This window comes from Anabrus simplex, chromosome 3 (assembly GCF_040414725.1).
Source record: "Anabrus simplex isolate iqAnaSimp1 chromosome 3, ASM4041472v1, whole genome shotgun sequence".
NCBI lineage: Eukaryota > Metazoa > Arthropoda > Insecta > Orthoptera > Tettigoniidae > Anabrus > Anabrus simplex.
The window spans coordinates 396,891,386-396,914,712 of record NC_090267.1 but is presented as its reverse complement, the minus strand read 5'-3'; the positions used below and the strand labels follow the sequence as shown (position 1 = coordinate 396,914,712).

The 23,327-nt window shown below is 38.3% G+C and overlaps 1 protein-coding gene across 1 annotated transcript in view; it reads left to right on the top strand.

Annotated features, from left to right (window-relative positions):
* Fdx2 (Ferredoxin 2) overlaps positions 1-22,736 on the top strand; it is a 29,895-nt gene extending 7,159 nt beyond the window's left edge. The window contains exons 3-4 of the mRNA XM_067143351.2: positions 8,652-8,784; positions 22,393-22,736. Of these exons, the coding sequence (XP_066999452.2) occupies positions 8,652-8,784; positions 22,393-22,486 (227 nt within the window). The 3' untranslated portion in view covers positions 22,487-22,736. The remainder of the gene's footprint in view (positions 1-8,651; positions 8,785-22,392) is intronic.
* Positions 22,737-23,327: the final 591 nt, after the last annotated feature.

Here is a 23,327-nt window from a genome sequence, read left to right as displayed (position 1 = left end):
TTGGGAGGAATATTCTTAAGGAGGGAATTTTCAAACAATGCCGTGAAGGTAGCAGCATTCATTTCTTCGTGGTAGTCCCCTGTTTTTTGTGACCGGAACATGAGGAAACAATTTGGAACGGAGCCTTGGGCAGTGCCAGCATGCAGGACAATGATCCTACCTCCCTTTCCTAATGGGGCTTTCATTCTGCCTTGTGGAGTTCTGTCTGACCACCCCTTGGTTAAGGTGTTGCCAGTGTTTACAAAAATTTCATCAAGCCACACAATGCTTTCGTAATCTGCATTCCTAACAGCCCTCAAGTAGCTACAGTGCCAAGCCATGATATCCATCAACACAGTTCGGTTTGAGTATTTTACAAAGTGAAATCCTAACTCATGAAGGGAGATTCGAAGGGAAGACACTACCAAAAAGCAATTTATCTTCTCTAATTTCTGTAGTGTTGGGTGTTCCTTTCTCTTGTAATAGGCATAAATATGCTGTCGAATTGCTCCTTCCTGGAAACCATCCATACTGGTCACACGTTTGTCATAGTGCTGGGTTTTGCTCAGTGTTGATAACCCGTCGTGATGGTCCAGATACATCCACTCCCTCTCTTCCCCCTTCACCTTCTTCCCAAGACTCCCGTTCTTCTTTTTCTTTCCCTATTCTAATTACTGTAGCATGAGAAATTTTTAATGCTGCTGTTGCTGTTCTTTATACAACTTTGTTAACGTTTATCAGTGGGCCTCCATTTTCCCTTTCAGCCTCAAAATATTCCCATAAAGCATATACCATATCGCGAGCTTGACCACGAATAGTGAAGCCATGCCACCCCATTACCCTTGCCTTTTTTCCGAGGTAAATGAATTCTTGGTCGCCCTCGTCGTTTAGCGGGGCTCTGAACGGGTTGCAACATTTTGAGTTCAGTAAATGAGGTTTTGTTAAAAATGACACTATACTAAAATTTACACTACACTGGAATGCCAGCCTTGATAACGATACACTTATTAACACAATAGCACTATAATATTTACTTGATTTCAATAACACACTATACAGATAATAAGCAGACCCGGCCAACAGCTGGAAACTGCAGATGGTGGTGGTGGTGGTGGTGGTGGTGATGATGACGATGATGACAGATAATGATATCACTCAAAGTAGACATTGTAATATAGCCCAGCCACATGTGCTATGGTATACTATATTGGCAATGTGGAACTCAGACCGACCGTCTCACAAAGCTTGAAGACAGCGGGGGTAGGAAAAGGGAGAGCGCATGTCGAGCTAGGATTGGCTTAAACGGGAGGCGTGTACTGGTTGTCATTGTAATTGCCACCTCCTACTACCATGCTGAGAGCTGTCAGAACACGCATGTTGTTTTAATAGCACTATGAGTGTAACAGGAAGCATTTGGTACTTCCCTCATACACAAATCTGTTTGTCCTTGCTTAGTAGGATTTAGTCTTGTGTGAGTAGGACATTTAGACTTGACAAATACAGGTAATGTGTAATTATATAACAAGTAATCTTCGATTCCCAGCACTACCAGAAATTTAAGAATGGCAGAAGGGCTGGGTATTTTAGTAAAATAGTACATACAACTCACCTCCATTGGAGGAGTGCCTGAAAAGAGCTTCACCTCAGGACACAGATACAAGTTTGCTTGTTATGTTTAAGTACATTTCTGACCAGAGAGTCATTATCAATACAGAAGTTACCTTGTAAAGAGGAAGAAGAAGCAGGATAAGTATGTTCAAAAGGTTCTTTGAGGTTTTACTGGCAGTACACTACCAAGCCACACATCTATGATTTCTTTAAAAGGTGGTATGAGATGGGTACCTCATAAACAGAGGTATCGTTTTTACCAAGTTTGTTCTCTCTTTTATGATTACATATTGCAATAAACCATAATAAAGACAAGACTACAGCATAATAGTTAAATAAATCTTGAGTTAAGATATCTTTATACTTGGGTATATTCCTTGTAAACTCTATGGTGGTAAATTAAAAGTACATGTTTGTGTTACTGAACCAATTACCTTGTTCAGTAAAGTATTAAATATTGTAACTTTGCCTACCAACTGTGTCAAGATTCAGTTACTAGACCTTCAGTTCTAAAAGTGAATACCCAACTTACTTTACTACTCATCCAGTCCAAAATTGTGTTCATCTTATATTTTATTTCACCTAGACATTGATTGATGCTTGTTTCAATGCCTCTCTGGTGGTGATGGTAGTGGTAGCGTAAATGATTGCTGTATAATCAGCAAGACCCCTTAAGCGAAGAGGATATTGAGTAGAGTACTTGCTATAATCTGTTGCTGTGTAGCAGCGCCTTTGTGGAAGTATCAGCCGGTGTGCCACCGTTGCTCAGGGAACGCCTGAATGCCTTATCTAGCACACTTCGGGGAGGCTCCTTCAGTGTTCCCCATTGAGTAGAAAAAAAAGCCACGAAGGAAAGAAAAGTTGGGGGTTTCCATCATAAGCTATGCGTAAAAGAGATATATCACGATCCAAGCGACGAATGCGTGTGCAAACTGTTTGGGAAAATATGTGAACGATACCACTTCAATAAGTGTAGCAAAAGAGAAAAGTCCTTACATGAATATAGTAAAGAGTAGAAAATTTACATATGGCCATTGGCTGCAATAAAACTTTATTATTGATTTGCCCATCAAGTTAGCAGTAACCACCACTGGCATCAGTAGAAGAATTAGTAAAAATTGGAAGGTACAAATTTCACAATAAATTGATGTAGCATAAAGATGAACATTATACTGTAGTCCATTTCAAATGGAAAGCTATTTCAGTTACAGTTGTTTTTATAAAGTAAAAATATTTTGGCATGGTGCAAGATATATTATTCAATCATCATCATCGTCATCAATGTCCCGCTCCATTTGCCCGGGTGTGGTTAACAAGCCTCCTCCACTCCTTTCAGCCAGCTTCTCTAATGTCCTTCCAAATCTGATTCATCCACCTTCTTGGTCTTCTGACTGGTCTCTTTCCCTTACCTTCTCTTTCCATGCTTCTTGCTACCCGTTCCTTTACCATTCTTTTTACATGTCCGAACCATCTCAGTCTTGCTTTCAGTATCTTCTGTACTAGTGGTTCTATATTTAGCTCCTCTCTGATTGTAATATTTTTAATTCTATCTCTTGTGTTTTTAACAGATTTTTTAAAAATTTCATTTCTGCTGTTTGGATCTTACTATCTTGTCTCTTATTAATTATCAGCATTTCTAGCCTGTATCTTACAATTGGTATGAAATATTGTGTATATAATGTTCATTTCGTTCTCTTGGGTACTTTGTCATTCCATAAAAGCTTTCTGAATTGATGGTAAAATGTTGTACCTTTACTTAGTCTTATAAATTTCAGGGTTGATTTCATTACTTCCATTAATAATGCTACCCAGATATGTAAACTGTTCTACATTCTCTAACCGTTCTCCGTCTATGTTCACACAGTGAAATTTTCTAATGCATTGAGTGGATGGGACAATGTCACATGTAGTAGCCCTTTCGTTGGACAGTTCCGTTTAGAATATCAAGGCCAAAATAATCCCCATTTGACACGGGCTGGAACCTTTATTTAGGTCTTAGATTGTGTAGGACTTGATAGTGAACATCACAAGAGTAATTCTTGCTATTTTGCAACATTTGTAACATATAAAAAACTTTATCAGGCTTTGTATGAATGTAATGGAGGAAGGGAAACGAAAAAGTATACATTGTAGCCTATCATTGAAGGATTTTAATTCTGGACTGAGGAGTAGAACGAAGTTAACTTGATAGAAGATTTTCTCAAGCTGTTAGTTACAGGAAGGAAGTGCACGATGAGAAGATGACTCTGCTGAACACTGGTTGCCATGGTTACGATGGTGTCGGGAAATTGATTATGCCAGTTCCAGACAGACCCCCCAGCCAAGAAACACATTGATGTTAAAAGTCGAGCAACTAGCTACAGAACATAAGACGAACTGCAGACAGCATTTGGATCTATCACAGAAGATTTTTCTACAAAACCTCTTGTTGAACATGGTGTCGTATTCAGTTCTGTTACAGTAATGGTGGTGCTCACACTGGTATGAGGCATGTTTTTAAAGTAAGGGCCGTTTTGTTGTAGACACTGGTAGTTCGCGTTTGCGGCGCAACAAGCACTTGCTTTGTGTGCCTGCATGCCTTGGGAACAATGGTGCTCAGTTGCAGCTCTGTTGCTAACCTTTACGGTACTGTTCTGTGCTTTCTCAAATGCTTAAGATTATCAACTCACCCGTCCCATGCGAGATTTTGTCAGTGATACCGTTTTTGTCAGCAAGGAACCTGTCTGCTGCAGACATTCACCAACAGATTTGCGAAGTGTATGGTGTTAATACTATGACTGAAGGCAAAGTGCGTATAAGACCTTAAAGATGGCTGTGACAACGTCCATGATGAGGCCTGCTCCGGTCGCCCATCTCTGATCGGTTTGGTGGCTTCAGTTGAAGCAAAGCTTCATGAAAACAGACACTTCACAGTAACAGCTCTTTCAAACGCTTTTCCTGACGTGTCTGTGTCAGTGCTTTACAAAATTGTTTCTGAAAACCTAAACTTTGGGAAACTGTGCACCCGTTGGGTCCCTAAACTCCTAATGGAAATTCTAAGTTCCCATGGAGGGAATTAGATTCTTTTCCACCAATAGAGCATATCAAAAATCAGATCGGAGGACCATAAAAACCAAAAGATTTAGTGTTCGGTGACATTTTTGACTCGTTATGCCGAAGAAGGTGACGACATGTTGAGTCAGATCGTAACAGGAGACGAAACATGGGTTTCGCGTATCACGCCCAAATCGAAGCAACAGAGTATGGAATGGAGACATATACATTTGCCTGTAAAGGTGAAGGATAAACAGACTCCTCTGTCCCAGAGCAAGATCAAGAACTCTCGGTTATCAGAGCAGACAGCAAGTTTCTATGAAGAGGGTATTCAAAACTTAGTTGTAAGGTATGATAAGTGTTTAAACAAACTTAGCGGCTATGTTGAAAAATAGAGTAAAGCATGTAGAATCTGCAAATAAATGTGGTGTTTGAAAACGTCTTTCGTTGTGTAATTTTCAAACGGCCCTTACTTAAAAAAAAAAAAAAACATATTAAGACACATGATGTTGAATTCACCTTGGCATAAGTCAGATGTTAATTTTTGGTATACTTATAAAATAAAATAAAGAGGGGTTTAACATAACTTATGGCCCATCCTGTAGAACATTTTAAGTTGTCAAATTCACACCGAGGAGAAGTTGGGTGAAATCGTGCAAACTCCAAAAATTCACCTTGGATCTATCACATTGCTCAGTAGGCTTGAGTAAGTGTTTGTATCACCACAAAATTACCGTATTTACGCAAATAATCTCCCCTTATTTTTTAAAAAAATTTGAGGCACGAAATTGGGGTGCGGGTTTTATTTGCGTCAAGGTTGGCAATACACTCCTGGTTCATGTAGTTTTTGATGTTGGGTGTATAGTTATGCTTTGTATAACCGCAGATGGAAGAAAACTGCCCCATAGGTCATATTTAAACGGAAAACAATTCAGACTTATAATTCAAAACTGCCTTTGCATTTTTAAAAAAGTATTTTACAGAGTGCCGGGCTGAGTGGCTCAGACGGTTAAGGCGCTGGCCTTCTGACCCCAACTTGGCAGGTTTGATCCTGGCTCAGTCTGGTGGTATTTGAACGTGCTCAAATACGTCAGCCTTGTGTTGGTAGATTTACTGGCACGTAAAAGAACTCTTGCGGGACTAAATTCCGGCACCTCGGTGTCTCCAAAATCCGTAAAAGAGTAGTTAGTGGGACGTAAAACAAATAACATTATTATTATTTTACAAAGTAATTTAAATTTGAATTTTCTCGCCGTCACGATAGATCGCGTCTTCCTGAACTGCAGGGGTAGCTTTCCGCACTTTCACTCGTTTCGGTGTGTGTACAGTGTGTTTCGTAGTTGCTAAATTTTGAGTGAAATCTTAATTCGTTTGTATTCGGCGTTTTAAGAAACACCACATCACGTAGCAGGCAGTATGCGGAGAAGCAGAATCCGCAAACACTGGCGATGCCGACAGTTGGCTAAAAAGCGTGGCTCATAATTATAATCAATTCGTACGCACCGAACAATATTGTCAATGCCAATGAAACTGCATTTTTTTAATGTTGAGATCAGCGGACTTATGGTTTTAAAGGAGATGGGGTCACTGTACTGTTTCGGAATGCAGACGGAAGCAAAAGAATTCCTCTCCTCGTCATAGGAAAGTTTAATACGCCACGCATTTATAACTACAAGGCATCTAAAAAAATGCAGACATTACAGTAATCCAAAAAATAAGGCACTTGCACAGGTGAGCCAACATAATTTGACCTCGTCTTGGAATATTGTTTTTTTCTCTCTCTCTCATTGCATGAGGTTGTTTGCCAGCGATTTATCCAAGTGCTTTATTTGAATAATGTAAATTTACCTTGTTGGATATATTTTGGAAATAGGTCTAGTCTTTTTCCATGGCATTTGAAAGGTTTAAAGTGTAAATCAAGGTGATTGCATGCATTAATGGGTCTTAGAATATTTTGTGACGCGGCTAGGCTTGGCATTTCTGAATTACGGGAGAATTGCCTTGGCGGGAAATCGTACAAGGATAGAGTCGCATTCCTGTGTTGCAATGCAGACGGAAGCGAGAGACTTCCTTCCCTTGTCGTAGGAATGTTCGATAAGCCACGATGTTTTAAGGGCATCGAGTACTTTCCGTGCAAGTACAAGGCATCTAAAATGCGTACAGTACAGTAATACAATGATTAAAGCACTTGCACAGGGGAGCTAGCATAGATTTCTCCTTGTATTTGAATCATTTTTTCTTTCGTTGTGTGAGGTTGTGTTTTCTATAGCTAGTTATCAGATTGCATTATTTGAAGACTGTAAATACACCTTGTTGGAAACATTTCGGAAATAGCTTTTTCCATGGCATTTGACAGGTTTAAACTGTGAATCAATGTTAATTGCTTGCAGTAACGGGTCTTAGAATATTTTGTGACGCGGCAAGGGTTGGCATTTCTGAATTACAAGTTGGCGGTTAATTCTAAATTACATGTTTGCGTCCCTATGACTTCCAATTAACGAGGTTTTACTGTGTCGCAAAACTAACAAACAAGTTCGCAGGTGTGTCTGTTTCATGTGTTTACATTGCACGAAAAGAATTATATACCTCTGGTCGTGTTACTATCCGAGTAAAAAGAGACCGCATGTGAGAAGTGTTTTAAACGTGGAGTGTGACGAATTTGTAAGTAATTTAGGAGAGAACTCTAGTGATACAAAAGACAAAGAATCTTCCAATCTACAGCGAATCGAGCCTATTGCAAGTCCAGATTAATTAAATATGTCACGTAAGAAGGCCTATTTACTAATTTTCATGGCAAATGTATTTTATAGCAGTGATAATGCATTTTTATTATCTCAGATATGTTCAAGCAAAGTAGCTGTATCCATCATGTTCATATTTGCATAAATACCACGTGGAACTCGAGGAGTGATATGAAATGTTTGTTTATGCCTACGTTACTCTTTCGATGGAAGGAATTTTAGTTCATTTCTTTTTCTTTTCTTTTTTTCTTCAAAATATTCCTTCCTAAAATTAGGGTGCAGGGATTATTCGCGTAAGGTCGGTGTTAAAGCTAAAACTATAAAAAACAAAAGTGTGCATGTACTGATACGGCATGATCCAATAGCTGGACTACATTTCTGTAATTGGATTGTGTTGCAAATTTATGATGGTGAATTAGACCCTCAGCTATTTAAATTTTTTTTTTATGAGGTCAAATTTACAATAATCTAAGGTAGTGAACTTCAGAACATTTGCATTAGTTATTCAAGAATCCTAGTCTAATGCACACTTCATGACATCTGGATATATGGTGCACCATTCTTGCAAGTTGCATTATAGGATGATCTTCCTTTCAGAAGCAATCAGTTGTCATAGATATAATGTTGTATATTGCAATCTTTCTTAGAAGAGCTAACAAATAGAGAAATGTATACATGGCTCGAGCAAGACTTTTTGACGGCTCTTATGGTGGATAAAAGTAAGGCATTTATTTGTCCGAATTTGAATGTATCACCATGCTGCTCCCTCAACCCCACTCCTTGTGACTTATCATCTCTCTGTTAGGTCATCAGCCCAGAGCCTGGTTGGATCCTCAAATAGCACCACCAAAGGTTATGCAGTTATGGGAAACAGCAACAACCAATGGCAGTGACAAAATGAGGCGAACTAGGCATGATGAGGAGTGAGGTAGTTTGCCATTGTTTTCCTGACTGGGCTAGAAAGTGCTATCAAATCCATATACAAGGAGAAATAAATTAGAATAGTCACCATGAAGTTTCATTAAACTCTGTCCAACCTACTTGCCAAAGTAGGTCCTGTAGCAACACAATTCTGAAAAATAGGGATGAGGATCTCTATGGCATACAGTAAAGATCTATTCTGGGATTGTCCCTAAATATCTTGAATAAATGCCCATCTTAATGTGTTACTATTACTTCTAGTCAGTTGGGAAATAAACTTGTCATAGCCATAATTTTTTCTCCATTTTGTTTTAGGAATGAGCTTATAAAAATATTTCTAATGACTTCATTTTTGTTTTATCTTGTCAGGTGCCTGCGAAGGAACTTTGACATGTTCAACATGTCATCTTATATTGAAGAAAGAAGATTTTGATCGTTTACCAGAGAAGCCTACAGATGAAGAACTTGATATGCTTGATTTAGCATATGATTTAACAGACACGTAAGTGTGTGGAATTAAATTTCTTTCCAGGTATCCCTGAATTATACATTTGTGTATCTTTCTTATTTCTCATTAGTATTTATTTAGGTTTTCTTCATTCATTCATTCATTCATTCATTTAATTGGTTTTATTTATTTATTTATTTATTTATTTATTTATTTATTTATTTATTTATTTATTTATTTATTTAATTATTTATTTATTTATTTCCACATCGGAGCACTTGATTCACAACATAGGCCTATACATCTAAGCCTTCAAAGAATTAACTGGGAATTTAGCTTTCATAATCTTCCTCCTCTCCCAAAACCCCTTCATTCTTTCCAAACTGGCTTTCCTTTCTTCATCAGATATGACTTATTTTCGTAGCAAAGTTTTTAGTTTAAGTCTTATATGTTTGTTCTTCAGGATCCTTTTCTCTTCTCTATTTGCAATTTGTTGCTTTGTAATATTCAACTCTTCTAAATCATCTTGGACCTTTGAACCAATTATTTTTTGTTTCACAAGTAGTTAGATAGTTGATGACCATAGGTTTTCGTGGCTCATTGCATTAAAGTAAATATGCTAACTGGATTAAAGCCACTTATATATATTTAACAAAGCCAAACTTTCTGCCAAATTCCATTGACCTTTATCAGCCTGTGAAGATCTGCCTCCAACATTGAGCAAAGAAATTCTTCAAGGAACATGAAAGTCATGACCATACCATCCATCTTCCAATCACCACAACTCAGCGCGACAATCCCTGAATCCAGTTAGTGGGGGGGGCCGTGGCGATGGTACCAACGAGAGTTTCTTTTGACAGAGTGAAACAAGAAGAGAAATTAATAATACTTGAACGTAGATTAAATTCAAAAGAATGAGCAGAGCGTTGAGGTACAATAAAAAGAAACGAAGATAGTAATCAAAGGAATAAGGTCATCACATAAGATAAGGTAAACATAACCTACAGGAAAACCCACATATGAAAAATAATAATAATAATAATAATAATAATAATAATAATAATAATAATAATAATAATAATAATAATTTAAAAAAATTATCAAAGGAAGAAAACAAAGTAATTACAAGTCAAGAAAGAGGGTAAAATTAGTGATATTTCATTTGGTAAATATGAGACACGATACACCCAAAACAAAGATTCAATCGGGATAAAAGTATGACATATTTCAGAAGTACCATTAATATAATTAATGCCTTGAACATCTTTTATCTTTTTTAATTTTAAAAAATATAAATTCCTGGAATTCGTAAATGTTGAAAGTATTCCCAATATTTTAACACCAGATGAAAAACTCCTGTAAATAACACATAACCGTGCTGACATTTTAATTTCTTCTTGGATGCTTGTACGATCGCCTATTCCTAGAGCCGGGAAGTTAGGCAAAATGCCTTCTTTATTTGGGTGTTTATATCAAAGTGTTAAATAGATATAAACATATTTCCGTATGTTTGGGAACGGTAGGACCCCTTTTTATTTGCCTTTTTTGCCTGTTTTACCTTCCGGTGCTTATTTGATAATTTAGTGTCCTCTTTTGAGTTGTGGTTATTTTCTGCTGTAATACAGTTGAACCTGACTTATACGTATATCAAGGGGAAGAGGAAAAACTACTTGCAACTCAGAATTACTTAGAAATCGGACTTACACAATACATCACATATTTACTGAAAATGCAATGGAATAGACCTACATGTGCAAATCCTTGCAAATAATAAATACATTAAAACAGAAAATATTATTTTGAACTTGGTCCAGCCTTAAAGAAATCAGGTAGTTTGGCTTGTTTCACTTTTCTTGCATTAAGACTATAAACCTCTTTTTGCAAACTTAGTAATGAATTCAATGCATTTTCACTACAATTCGCACTGATGTAACGCCTACACACATCGATTGCACTTAACACTTCACTCAGTTCAGGTGTTTCAAGATTCAAGTCGTTATCTGCATCTCCATCACTGTCACTATTGCTTATAGCTGGTTCATCACCACCGCATTGTTGGCATACATCAGCAATAATCTCTTCATCCGGTAGTTCTCCACATACAGCCAGCTTATCGTCGAAATGCACAAGTATTGAATTCTACATTCTCCGGTAGCGTCAGCTCATTTGCCAGACAAACCTTCGTCCCCATAATCATCATTAGAGGCAGCCCCTTCTAGTTAGACTCCAGCTTTATGGAAACAGTTGCTGATTGTGGAGGATGACACCTGCTTCTAGGCATCCGAAATAAAGTCCATGGCTTGTAACAAATTAATAGAGAGGTTCAGTTCGTGCATCACTCAGTGTTATTCAAAATGTTGAACCAGCGTTTTTCTATAATGCACTTTGAAAATTGCAATGATGCCCAAATCAAGCGGTTGTAGAACACTGGTACAGTTAGGAGGGGAAAATTCCACTCAGGCATTCTCCAGAATGATTTGAGGTGGATGTGCTGCACATCCATCCATAAGAAGAAGGACCTTCTTTGTTTATTTTTCATTTTGTCTAGTTTTTCAACCACTGTTCCATTAGAAGCATAGTCATCCAAGAATTTTTGTTGGATTCATAACCATAGGTTTTGTTTTTGCACCCTTAAAACACCTCGGATGCTTCAATTTTCCTATCACAAGTGGAGGAAGTTTGTCATGTCCATCTGCATTGGTGGCGAGAAGTGCTGTTACACGAATTTTACATTTATTCCCTCCATGGCATGAGTCACCTTTTTCAGCTAATGTTTTATTAAGAAGGAGATTGTAGAATTGGCCGGTCTCATCACAATTGTAGATGTTTGGAGGCTGATAATCTCTTACGATACTCAGCAGAACCTCTTCTTTCCAGTGTTGCACCGTGATGTCGTCCACAGCTTTTGAGTCACTGCATATTGTTCTCCCTGTGATTCCATGACGATTTTTAAATCCTTGCAACCATCCTGATGAAGCCTTGAAATCAGCAGTGATACTAATCATTTTAGCTAAATCTAATGCCACTAATTGGTAGAGCTGCAGCCCGCTTTTGCTGGAACCATGTGAAAAGTGCTTTCTCCAAATCTACGTACCTTCCTTCCTGTTGACGGCTGCGCTTTGCTGAACTTTAACCCAGTTTTAAGAACTCATTAAAACGAGCGTTTCTTTTACTGATGACAGTACACAGCGTGGTATACGCAATCCCTAAGTCTGAAGCAATTTCAGTTTTTGTTTTGTGTTGATCAGCGTTCACTTCTCGTATAAACTTTACTTTTTCTTCTACGAGAAGTGGACGCTGATCTCACTGATTAGTATACCAGCCAAAGTATTCACTGGCATCTTGGAAGGGAGGGTGCGATCAGTCGTTGAGAGGAAGTTGGATGAAAACGAGTGTGGTTTCAGACCACAGAGAGGCTGTCAGGATCGGATTTTCAGTATGCGCCAGGTAATTGAAAAATGCTACGAGAGGAATAGGCAGTTGTGTTTATGTTTCGTAGATCTAGAGAAAGCATATGACAGGGTACCGAGGGAAAAGATGTTCGCCATACTGGGAGACTATGGAATTAAAGGTAGATTATTAAAAGCAATCAAAGGCATTTATGTTGACAATTGGGCTTCAGTGAGAATTGATGTTAGAATGAGTTCTTGGTTCAGGGTACTTACAGGGGTTAGACAAGGCTGTAATCTTTCACCTTTGCTGTTCGTAGTTTACATGGATCATCTGCTGAAAGGTATAAAATGGCAGGGAGGGATTCAGTTAGGTGGAAATGTAGTAAGCAGTCTGGCCTATGCTGACGACTTGGTCTTAATGGCAGATTGTGCCGAAAGCCTGCAGTGTAATATCTTGGAACTTGAAAATAGGTGCAATGAGTATGGTATGAAAATTAGCCTCTCGAAGACTAAATTGATGGCAGTAGGTAAGAAATTCAACAGAATTGAATGTCAGATTGGTGATACAAAGCTAGAACAGGTCGATAATTTCAAGTATTTAGGTTGTGTGTTCTCCCAGGATGGTAATGTAGTAAGTGAGATTGAATCAAGGTGTCGTAAAGCTAATGCAGTGAGCTCGCAGTTGCAGTCAACAGTATTCTGTAAGAAGGAAGTGAGCTCCCAGACAAAACTATCTTTACATCGGTCTGTTTTCGGACCAACTTTGCTTTACGGGAGCGAAAGCTGGGGTGGACTCGGAATATCTTATTCATAAGTTAGAAGTAACAGACATGAAAGTAGCAAGAATGATTGCTGGTACAAACATGTGGGAACAATGGCAGGAGGGTACTCGGAATGAATAGATAAAGGCTAATTTAGGAATGAACTCGATGGATGAAGCTGTACGCATAAACCGGCTTCGGTGGTGGGGTCATGTGAGGCGAATGGAGGAGGTTAGGTTACCTAGGAGAATAATGGACTCTGCTATGGAGGGTAAGAGAAGTAGCGGTAGACCAAGACGATGATGGTTAGACTCGGTTTCTAACGATTTAAAGATAAGAGGTATAGAACTAAATGAGGCCAAAACACTAGTTGCAAATTGAGGATTGTGGCAACGTTTAGTAAATTCACTGAGGCTTGCAGACTGAACGCTGAAAGGCATAACAGTCTATAATGATTATGTATGTTGTATGTATGTCTTTCTTTATACAGCTGAAGAGGACCACTAAGTGGTCGAAACATGTCCTGTAAGTGCTCATTTATATTCAATTTTGCCTGAGGCAATAATAAAGTATCGATTAGGTGGTTATTTTACTAACTTCTTGATTGGGGTTATGAAAGGCGCAGCCAAACGTTGCATCCCTAGAGAATACTGTAAAGAGTACATCCCTGGCTAGAGTACAGAGAGTGAAGAGCTACTAATGGAATATGAAGAATATTGTACTTCTGATAATGCAGCAGGTCTCCTCCAATCCCTGGATGAAGATATGGCATGAACAATAGAATCCCTAGATTTCACCCACTCTAGCAGTAATGCCTGGTCTCTCATAAGGAAATTAGATTCATCAAAGCCTGTGGGAACAACATCTGATAACTTTTCACATGTGTGATTGGCAAGAAAAGTGGCAAAAATTTGGTACTTTCAGCTCATCATGCCTAGAAAGTACAAACGTGTGGTTGGATCTCTTCCCTATATTAGATATTCAGCTGAAACATTAAGCAAATACCTAGAAGACATCAGATGTAAGCGCCTCTCTCAACGTGAAGATGCAGAACAGTATGGTATTACCCGCAGTTCAATAATAAACAAGTTGAAAGGTGTGCGCAGCTCAGTTATTGGAGGGCCAACAATGTTCACTTTGCAGGAAGAGGAGGGTTTCAAAAGCCATGTGTTGAAACTTGCAGAATTTGGATTTCCTTTTACTGAAATAGACTTACGATTCTCCATCAAGAATTACTTAGTCAAGACTGGCAAGTTTTCTGCAAATAAAAAATATATGCCAAGGCCTGATTGGGTAAAATTATTTTTAGAATGTCATCCCATTATAACAGCTTGCTTTTTTCTTCAAACATAAAAAGATTAAGAGCTGCTGTCAGCAAAGAAATGATGAGGAATACCATGATAATTTGGCGAAAGAGATCAAAAATATTCCACCAACACACATCTGGAACTACGATAAAACGAACCTGCGAGATGATCCGGGTCTAAGTAATTTGTTGCAGAGGGACTAAGTATTTAGAGCAGGTCTGTAATACAACAAAAACATATATATAAGTGATGTTTGCAGGCAGTGCTAGTGGTGAACTGATGCTTCCCTATGTTGTATATAAGGGAGAGCATATGTGGGATACTTGCGGACACTGAATGGGCCCAAACATTGCCACTACAACAGAACGAGCAGTGGCTGGTTCGACAATTCCACATTCAAGGACTGGTTTATGAACCTGATGTTGCCAAAGTTGAAATGACTGGATGGTCCAAAAGTAATAATTGGTGATAATCTTGCTTCCCAGTTCTGAAAGCTTGTGTAGATCTTAATATTCGCTTCATATGCCTGCCACCCAATTCTACTAATTTAACACGGCCATTAGATGTTGCAGTATTTAAACCAGTGAAAATGGCATGGCGAAGAATTCTCTCAAAATGGAGAGAAACCAAGAGTGGTAGCAGAGTATCCGGTATCCGAAAGATATTTTTCCTTCTCTTCTAAAGGAGTTAATTGAAGCAATCTCTTCCAGTGAGAAGCAAAATTTGATTTCAGGCTTCAGGAAATGCAGTATCTATCCACTGAACAAACAAGAACTTTTGGATAGATTTCAAAGGCTCAAAGAGGTTGATATGAATACCATAGGGGATGCTTTTCTAAAACACCTACTGGAGAACGTAAAGACATTGAAGGAGTCAACACTGGTAAGCAAAGAAAGAAAAAACTAAGAGTGCCTGCTGGGCAGAGTATTACATTTGAAGATATGAGAACTAAGTCAGAAAAAGAAAAGCTAAAGAGAATACCTGGACGTCCCAAACAAGCAGTAGATCTGAATACAAGTGATGATTCAAATGAATCCATAGAAATGGAACTGGGATCTGACCGTTTGAGCGAGACCTTCAGTGATGAAGAGGATCAAGATTTCAATCATTCAACTACCAGTAATTTTTTGCAACATAATTGACACATAAATAAACACAGATAATGGAACAGTCTCACCCTGGTAGGAAAACGTTCATTCTATTTTAGGAACTTCGTTTGAGAAAGTCAATTAACATCATTTGATTCAATTCATCAACTCCAGTGTATCAAATTTCTTTCCTTAACTAGTTAACCTAAAATGGGGTGACATTGTTCCAGGACCAAAGTCACCCCTTTTTAACCTCAAAATTGTCTTCTTAACTAATTTGTTAATTATTGCAGAATATATACATTTATTCTTTAAAATATTGGCTGCTTCTTGTTCAGCATAATATTCAGCACTAGATGTATACGTACCAAATTTTTGCCACGTTTCTTGCCAATCACACATGAGTCTGAAAGTTATCAGATGTTGTTCCCACCAATAAAATATAAAGCCAAAACAAACTAGTGCTGCCCCATTGGGAATTCTCCTGAAACTCAAACAGTTGTTTCAGTGTGGCCAACATATATCCATAAAAACATGAGAGGCCACACAATCCAAATTTCCTCCACCGACTGCAAAGAGAAAAAATATATTTAAAACTTTCCAAGTGGAACAATCTCACCCTGGTTGACGGTATGCAGTAGGCGAAAAATAAAACGTACAGAGGTAAAATTGGGAAACAAAATATTACAGGAAGTAAAATCACCAAGTGATGGAAAAAGTTGTCATGAGAGATTGCATAGGATTGCTCAAGCTAAGAATGCTTTTAAGAGACTACTTGCATTTGAAGCTTGGTGCTAGAGGAGATTACTGAAAATTAGTTGGAGAGAAATGGTCACTAATAAAGAGGTGTTTAGAAGAACAGGACAGAGATGATGTTTTATGACATCATCTGATAGGCCATATACAAGGGGGAGATCAAATATAAATGGGATTTTATTTTTTATTTTAATTAATTTATTGAAAAACACAAGGCAAATACAATTTATTTTTCCACATAGTTTGCTGCTTTGGAAATGCATTTGTCCCAGTGTATGGGCAGCTTTTTGATGCCCTCATCATAAAATGAACAGGGTCTTGTCATCAGCCAGTTGCACACGAAGTCTTCCACACTCTTATCATCTTCAAATCATTGTCCTCCTAGAGCTTCTTTAAGCTGTCCGAACAAATGAAAATCTCAGGGCGATAAGTCCAGTCTGTAAGGAGGATGATCAAGTGTAGTCCAGTGGATTTCCTGTAGCTTGGAGACAGTTAAAGCTGCAGTATGGGACTGCGCATTGTCGTGAAGGAGGATGACCTGTCGAATCGGTTGGTCTCGTCTTTTGTGATGATACGCAACCCTTGCCTTGTTCAACAGCTCGCAGTAGTAAGCAGCATTGATTGTGCGTCGCTTATGCAAAAAATCAATCAGCAAAATGCCTCGCCGATCGAAGAAAACAGTTGCAAGGACCTTGCCAGCTGACAGTGGAGACTTGGCTTTCACTGGTGCTGCCTCCCCTTTCCTCCGCCACTCCTTACTGGCTTGTTTGGATTCGGGAGTGTATTGGTGGACCCATGTTTCGTCATGGGTGACGATCCGACTCTAAAATGCATCGCCTTCCGCAAACCTTGTTGTAAGCCTCTGACCGAACTCCAAACATCTCAGCTTCAGATTTTCGGTCAAGAGGAGAGGGACCCATCTGGAACACACTTTATGGAACTGTAGGCATTTGTGATGATTGCTTGACAGCTCCTATAACTGATTCCAACTTGTTCTGCATTTTCTGATACTGTCGTCCGTTAATCGTCATCGATAATGTCCTTAACCGCACAAATGTTTTTGTCTGTAATGCTGGTCTGAGGACGGCGATCGAGTTGCTGATTTTCCACATATTCTCGGCCTTCCCTGAACTTTTTATGCCAGGCAAACACACGCGTCCTTGATCACCGAACTGTGCAGTCAATCTCTGGAAAATTTCCGCCGCTGTAACTCCTTCACGAGCAACAAATTTTATAATTATGCGTTGCACAGTGGAGGGGTGCACCTATTGCTCTGACTTCATGAGCGTTGCTGATGAAACTGCGGGAAATATCTAACAGCATGCTCTCCCCACTCCTAACGGTCCCACCTAAGCATAGCAGAAGCGTGGGGCCAGTCCTACCAACTATTGATGTTCAAGAACAGAAATCCTGTTTATATTTGATTGACCTTCATACTTGGACATGATGGGGTTATTGAAGAAAAAATTGAGGGTTCCATAGAGAGAAAAAATTATAATAGAAGACACCAAGATTAGATTACATGACACAAATATTAGATGACATGAGATGTGATTCCTACTACTAACTAAAAAGGAAAGCAGAGAAACATGAAGAATGGAGAACTGATGCCAACCAACCTCACAGTTGATGACTAGAGAGAAAGAGAGAGAGAGAGAAAGGGAATAGCATATTTTAAGGTTTTACCTGTTTGACGATGTTTTACATTGTTGTGATCCACAATTGCTAACATAGATCCATTTACCATTACGTGAAACAAGAAACTGGATCTCTTTGTATGTATTTCAGTCTGATGTCATGGTAAGATTCAAGGGAGCCGGTAGGGCAGTAATGTTTTATATTTTTCAAGTCTTGTATAACATATGTTTGAAAACGCTGGCTCTGATGCCATAGTGTGGAGATTTCTTATTGAGCCATTTTGTTTTTCGATTATTTCTTCATGCTCACATTTGTGAAACCAGCGTTTCCTAACTATGAATGTGTGTCACAAATATAGTTCAGAACAGACTTTATGCACTAAAAATGATTAAAATATGCACTAGTTTAGAAAATATGCATTAAAATGAAACAATAAGTGCTTAAGAATAAACCTATTTTATTCACTCACTTTATACATGTATCATTCACTGCAGAATGATGCATCACAATAGACAACTGCAAGCATTTCAATGTTTTCTGGAGGCAGATTACATCTATGGTCTGTAAAAATACCGTATTTTCTTGCATAATTAACGCCCTTGCATAATTTACGCATCCCAATATTTTTGGGTCCAAAGTGGACCATCATCCATCATGCAGCTCCGGGTGCAATTCAAAATAAAGATGTCAGCTATTCAAGTAGCAGTCTTCCTATTGCAAAACTGGGTATTCCAAATACTGGGCAACGTGCTGTTATCAGCCGGTAGGCAATACCACTGCACTAGTTCAGTGAGAGAATCAGCCCAGAAGTGACTGGTGACGCTCTATTCCAATCTGGTACAAACCTATTTTAAAAGTGTTTCGGGTACAAGACATGCGTTTCCTTTGATCTCAAAATTGTTTGTTAGTCCACAGTGGGCAAGTATTCGAGTAAAACTGCATCATATAAACTTGCGATGATCAGTTACACCGAAACATACGGGAATAAGACAGTGGCCGCCAAGTATTCAGTGTCCGAATACAATGTGCGCTACCGCGGTAACAGAGAAGTGCACTTGAAGCGCCCAACAAGTCTCGCAAAGCATTTCGCGGACCAAAAAGCAGCAAGTTTCCGCAAGTTGAGGAGGATCTGCTTAAATATGATTTCATTATGCAACGTTTGATATGCCGTTTCTCACGAAATGCTGTATTTTAAAGAACAAGAAATAGCCGGTGCACATGGAATCAGTATCTCAGATTTGAAGGTTAGCCGCGGCTGGATGAATAATTTTTTGAATAGAAATGGACTTTCTCTTTGATGAAGTACAACATTATCCTAAAAAATGTTGAATGATTTCAACAAAAAAGCAATTGATTTTCATTGCTTTGTGATTGAGAAATGTAAAGTGAAGGAATATTTGATCTTCCAAATAAGAACCGCAGGTCAGGTGCCAATCAGTTACCGTACCATATGTCACAAAGTCGAACAATCTATAAGGGACATGATGTGTTATCGTACGTGCTACCAGAAGCGAAAAACAACTATGTATTGCAGTGCTTGCTGTAAAAGCAGACGGCAGAAAGCTTACATCTTTCGTTGTTCTAAAACAAAAAACAAAACCTAAAGTCAAATTTCTGCGAGGGATCCACATTCGTATCCAAGAAAAAGGGTAGATGGACATGTCACTCGTATAAGATTGGATATGAATAGTTTCGGGAAATCTAGCAGGAGTCGTCCTTCGATGCCCGGGCCTTCTCGTGTTATACAGGTTTTTTTTTTTTTGCCGGATGTCATTATTATGACCTTTTTAAAAAAAAAAATTATTTGTTTGGGGCATCAACCCATGTGGATCTTTGATCTTTTGCCCCTAGTGGCTCTATGTTGTATGAACCTGCGTGTAATTGGAATGGCGGTAGTGTGGAATGTTGTGTGTGAGGAAAGGAAGATTAAGAACATCACAAACACACAGTCCCCAGGCCAGGGACATTAATCATTACAATTGAAAACCCCTGGCCCGGCCGGGAATCGAACCTGGGGCCGCTGGGTGACAGGTGGACGCGTTGCCCCCTACATCACGGGCCCGGACAAAACCTGTCCCGCCTCTGCTTTGTCCAGCACAAATCTCACATGGAGTGACCAGGATTTGAACCACGATGTCCAGCGGTGAGAGGCCAACGTGCTGCCGTCTGTGCCACGGAGGCTCTATACTTTTATTAGTTCATGTTTATTTCACTTCAGGTCGTATTGTCTGCTCGTAACGGGAAGAATATTTTCTGGTGTTGGTACTTCAAATGCACATGTCCAGCTAACCTGATGTAGGTCTACCCTGTTTGACTTTCCAGAAAAAATCTCACACCGGAATTTAACGCCAAATGACAATAACTGCAAATTAGTTGAACCGATTGTGTTTATATTATATTTAATATACCGTTTGAATGTAAGTGAATTGTAAATAATTTTTAAATATCTGAATTCCTTGAATAATTTACACATCCAAAGTTTTCACCTCTATTTTTTGTAAAAAAAAAAAGAAAAAAATAGTGTGTTAATTACGCGAGAAATTGTGGTAAGTTTAACTTATAGGCCGAGAATAACCTTTCTACATCAACTGAGGTGATGGAACGAAATTTGTACACTGGCACCAAAGGTTCCAAACATTCATCTGGCAAAGAGACCCTAATTCCACTCAGTTGAATCTTCTTTAGTCCTGGGTTTGAGTTTATCACCTTCTCTAACTTGCATTTAATTTTCTTTCCAATTTCACCTGGAATGGAATTCATTGAAGAAGTTGCTTTCTGATAAAATATTTGTAGGGCTTTTGCTGCCTTCAACATATAAGCAGCTGCATCTGTGACCATTGCAAACATCTTGCAACAGTTATTTTCAATTTCAGTTGGCCACCGTAGTTACAGAGAATCATTTACAGATCTTGCTATTATACTACTGTTATTTACAAATCGTGCTATTATACTATTGTTAGTTTCCTCCACCACTTTGGATGCAAGAGGATAAGATTTGCCAGATTTGTCTAGATGTAGCTTACCATCATGAAATTCACTATGTATTGGTCACATTTATCAGTTGTTTCGTCCACCGATATCCAGTTGCAGCTTATAAATATCATTTTTATCTCATATTGGCATTAACTCAACTAAGGTTAATCCAGATACAGTGTCCTCCAATGTCATAACAAATTGAGTCCACGGTAAATTCATACAGAGGAGGTAGACAATTTTTTCTGAGTTGATTCATTGGAGATATTTTGGTTTACACAATATTTCTTCAGGAATGATTGTAGAACTGGATTGTTTAATTTCTTCCATGGAATACTGCTGCATACTAAAGCCTTACAAAGATTGGCTGAAAATGTATTAAGTGAAGGCTTCGGTTTGACGTACGTAAGAAGTAGTGGCAGTGTATTCTTCTTCTTCTTACTCTCCTTTGCCATAATATGTGCAGTCATTTTTTCCATGTTGTTCAAGTTGAAATCTCTTAACATTTCACTTCCTTTGAGCATATTTGGCAGTAGACAACACCATCTGTTGAATAATCACTATTACCTGACACAAAAAAGCAAAGTCTTCTCCATACAGGCCATGAAGGCCCTGGGAGGGGTCGACGGTAAAGGTTTCCACTAACCTCACCTCGGCACTTGGTGGGTTAGAGGGGTTAGCTCTATGTCCAACTTCCCTTGCCCCCAGGAATTAATCTGATATTGATTTTTGGTGTAGACTGAGTGCACCTCTAGGCCATGTGCACCTCCGGAAGTGGAAATCTCATTTCTTACATTTTTCTACTTCCTGGTGGGGAATCCAACCCACTTCCTTCCAGGTGAACTGAGTACACCTTTACTGCCTTGGCCAGGCAGCCCCTCTATTACTTGACACCCACTGTTTTAATAAATACTTGTTGCTGCTCTTCTCTTTAGACATTTTGAGTAAAGAATGTGCAGACTAAGAATAAAGTAACACAACTGAAGAAACTCCTCACAAAACTAACCCAAGGCTGCCGAGATGGTGAAAGGAATGTCCCACCTCATCCCTTTCTGGAAATAGCCAGTCAACGTGCTTGTATAAAATACTGTTATCTCAATATCTGTTATTCAAAAAGTTGCTTACAAGAAATGTCCAACACTCAGGCAAAACCAATTTTGTTGATATGTTTTAAATTATACTTAATTTCAAATGTATATACTGAAATGTGCTGTTATGTTTAGAATATGCACTAAATTCCATAAACCCACAAAATATGCATGTGCATATGCATTTTCAAAAAATCTGGGCCCTGGTAATAAGCGACCACCTAGGATAAATAATAATACTGTGTTTCCATTCTAATATTGCAGCTGCCTTCGTTACTAGTGCTTTCACCTTTCTACCTAAGCTTTTTGCAAGGTGCCATATGTCATACTCATGAATGACTCCAGGGTACTGTGTTCATAAAAGCCTTAAATTCCTTGGTCCCGGTTGGATAAAAATAGTACTATATTCAGTCCTTTTGACAACATTTAACTCCATTTAAAAACTGGCAGGAGGGCTGGTATGTCGTTGAAATGGTACATCTAGCTCACCTCCAATGGGGGTGTGCCTGAAAAGAACTGGACCACCTCGGGTTGAGGACACGAGTTTATATATATTTATATTGTGTATCCTAAGAAACTTTCAAAGTCTATAGTATCGTCCCTACCTAATTTGTAAATTCATAACAATTATTGAAATGGAGTTTGTTTCTATGTTTCAGGTCAAGATTAGGATGTCAGATTACAATGACTAAGGACCTGGATGGTTTAGAAGTGAAAGTTCCTGCAAGTGTTAATGATGCTCGTAGTTCATGATAGTTTTCTAAAACCTGTCGTTTACCTCGTGACGTACAAGTTAAAAGTTACTTGTAGCAATAGTTATGAATTGAAGTTGCGTATTTGTATATAATTTTAATCATTTTGTATGAATGAGGAACAAGTTGTATTGAAGTAAAGATATTTTTGCTAGAGTTTTATTACATGTATGTATGTTCTTTTTGTTTAGAAAGAAAGTACATTGTTAATTGTTCAAAGATGAAATAACATCAAAGTTTGTTTTACTGTAGTTGTGTTTGTGTAAATTTTCTTCTTTCTAAGGCTACATCTTATTTAATTTCTGTTTTCTTTGAATGAAAATGTAATCAAGTTCCATTAATAACCAAAGTCTTCTTCCTTTTTATTTGTAGACAAGAGATCAAGTGTACCAATTTTTAGGTCTGTAATATCTTCAGTTTCTGAGATATAAGTACCGGTATCCTGATTAAAGGCATTCAACCCCCTTTTCACCGATTTTCACCCCTCCTATTGGAATTTTCTGAAAACAAAAAAATACATGTTTCCTTATTTTTAAAGATGATCCTAAATACCAATTTTTACATCTGTAAACTTTTAAAGTTTTGAGATACAGATACACTCATTTTAAAATTTCAACCCCCTTTTCACCCCCTTAGCGACGGAATATCCAAAAATCCTCTCTTAGCGAGCACCTACATCTTAATATGAATGTATCCACAAAATTTCATTTCTTTATGTCCAGTAGTTTTGGCTCGGCGATGATGAATCAGTCAGTCAGTCAGGACAAGTTATTTTATACATATATAGATTAAATTGCATACATCAATTTGAAAACATTATTGATTTTAAGAAGTAAAATGAT